The following is a 1778-nucleotide window of genomic DNA, read 5'->3' on the forward strand; positions in this document are numbered from 1 at the left end:
AGCATGTAATTCATATGTATATATACATGAAAGAATTAGAGATATAGGTGACTGGTTTTCAACATTCTATTACCTGAGTTAGCCACTAAGGGAAGGGAGGAGAAAGTGGTGCTCTGAAGTGTTTCTCACTGTGGCCTGTGGCCTTGCCCGTGGACTGAGTGGACCCAAGCTTGAGCTGTCCTTTGCTTTGTTTTGCTAACGGATGCCTCGATTTCCTCTTCCTAGTGTGATTTTGATTGTGGCCATTTCCAATGTGTTTGACCTGAAAGGAGAAGCAGGTGAGTTGTGTTCTTTTGATTGTGGTGTTTTTCTCAAACTTTGGGAATCAAATCCAGGACCTCCCATGGGCAGGACAGACACCCTGCCCCTGGGCAGCACCCGGGATGCGGTGTCAGCTATTCTTTTGATCACTAGCAATTTTCCTGTGGCCCCAAATGCAAGACTCTAGGAGTTGATTTGTGTGTGTGTGTGTGTGTGTGTGTGTGTGTGTGTGTGTGTGGAACTGGGGATTGAACTCAGGCCCTTGCGCTTGCCAGGCAAGCGCTTATTCTACTGAGCCATCTCCCCAGCCCCTATGAGTTGATTTTGTCATTCAGGTTCCAGGGGCCACACACCTGCCCTCCCGCCCCAGGGAGACCTGGCCTTCAGCGATGACAGCATCCGGGCCCCCGGGGTGCGACCCTTACATCCCAGGGCCTCCCAGTTTGTGCCGCCGATGGGAATCCAGGACAGTAAGAGCCACCTACCTTCTGTGACTTTATAACACCTTGCAGTACTTTCACCTGAGGGGCCCCTGGGTGGGTGATCACCTGGCAACCACGGAAAGTGGTGTCGCTGCTCAGAGGCCTGGGAGTGGAGTACTGATCCGGGAGGGTTTGGACAGATGAAGCAGGGGCACCGCTTGGCCACCTGATGCCAGCGAGTGTCCTGGGCTTTCCACCTCCTCCCTGCTCCTGCATTTTAGGCAAGGATCTGAACAAAACCTGCTGTCTGAATGGGGGCACCTGCATCTTGGGGTCCTTCTGTGCCTGCCCCCCCTCCTTCTATGGGCGCAACTGTGAACGCAACACATACACACAGTAAGCCACAGAGGGAGGAGGTAATTTCCAAGATTGGGAGGCTGAGGCAGGAAGATCACAGCAAGTTCGTGGCCAGCCCAAACTACATGGCAATATTCTGTCTCAAAAAAAATCAGGGCAGTCTCATCTGTTCTTCCTCAGGAAATGTGGCTCTGTGCCCCATGGCGCCTGGTTGCCCCAGAAGTGCTTCATGTGCAGGTGCTGGCTCGGCCAGATCCGCTGTTTCCCCCAGACCTTCCTCCCTGGCTGCGGTGAGCTGGGTCCCTTCTTGTCCTGGCGGATTCCTCAGTGGCCCAGGGTGCCCCCATAACAGATGGCTGCCGAAGAGACTCGGTCAGCACAGTGCCTGCCACACCCTTGGGATGTGCCCCTCGACCCCCGCCGCAGAGGGCCCTTGAGGCTGCTAGGCACCGATGGCCTGTGGACCTCTCCCGATGGGCAGGAGCCTCATGTCTGGGCCCCTGAGGTGGCCCTCATTGCCCCTTACACCCTGAGCAGCTTTTTCCTGCACCCTAAAAGGCCTGGGGGACGGGAGGACTACCTGCTCGGGCCCCCCTCTTGTCCCTCTCTCGGACAGGATCTTTCTTTCCCTTAATAAATATATTCTGCTCATTAAAAAAAAAAAGACCTGAGGGAATGGGCGGTCCCCTTAACCTCTACTGACTTGAAGAGGACAGGAAAGGGATGGGACCAGAAGAG

The 1778-nt window shown here is 54.8% G+C and overlaps 1 protein-coding gene across 1 annotated transcript in view; it reads left to right on the forward strand.

The window, feature by feature from the left end:
- The window catches only part of Tdgf1 (teratocarcinoma-derived growth factor 1), a 2911-nt gene extending 1496 nt beyond the window's left edge, over positions 1-1415 (forward strand). The window contains exons 2-5 of the mRNA XM_023700802.1: positions 226-278; positions 597-731; positions 965-1079; positions 1221-1415. Of these exons, the coding sequence (XP_023556570.1) occupies positions 226-278; positions 597-731; positions 965-1079; positions 1221-1389 (472 nt within the window). The 3' untranslated portion in view covers positions 1390-1415. The remainder of the gene's footprint in view (positions 1-225; positions 279-596; positions 732-964; positions 1080-1220) is intronic.
- The last annotated feature ends 363 nt before the right edge of the window (positions 1416-1778 follow it).

This window comes from Octodon degus, unplaced genomic scaffold (genome assembly GCF_000260255.1).
Source record: "Octodon degus isolate 3935 unplaced genomic scaffold, OctDeg1.0 scaffold00126, whole genome shotgun sequence".
Taxonomy (NCBI): domain Eukaryota; kingdom Metazoa; phylum Chordata; class Mammalia; order Rodentia; family Octodontidae; genus Octodon; species Octodon degus.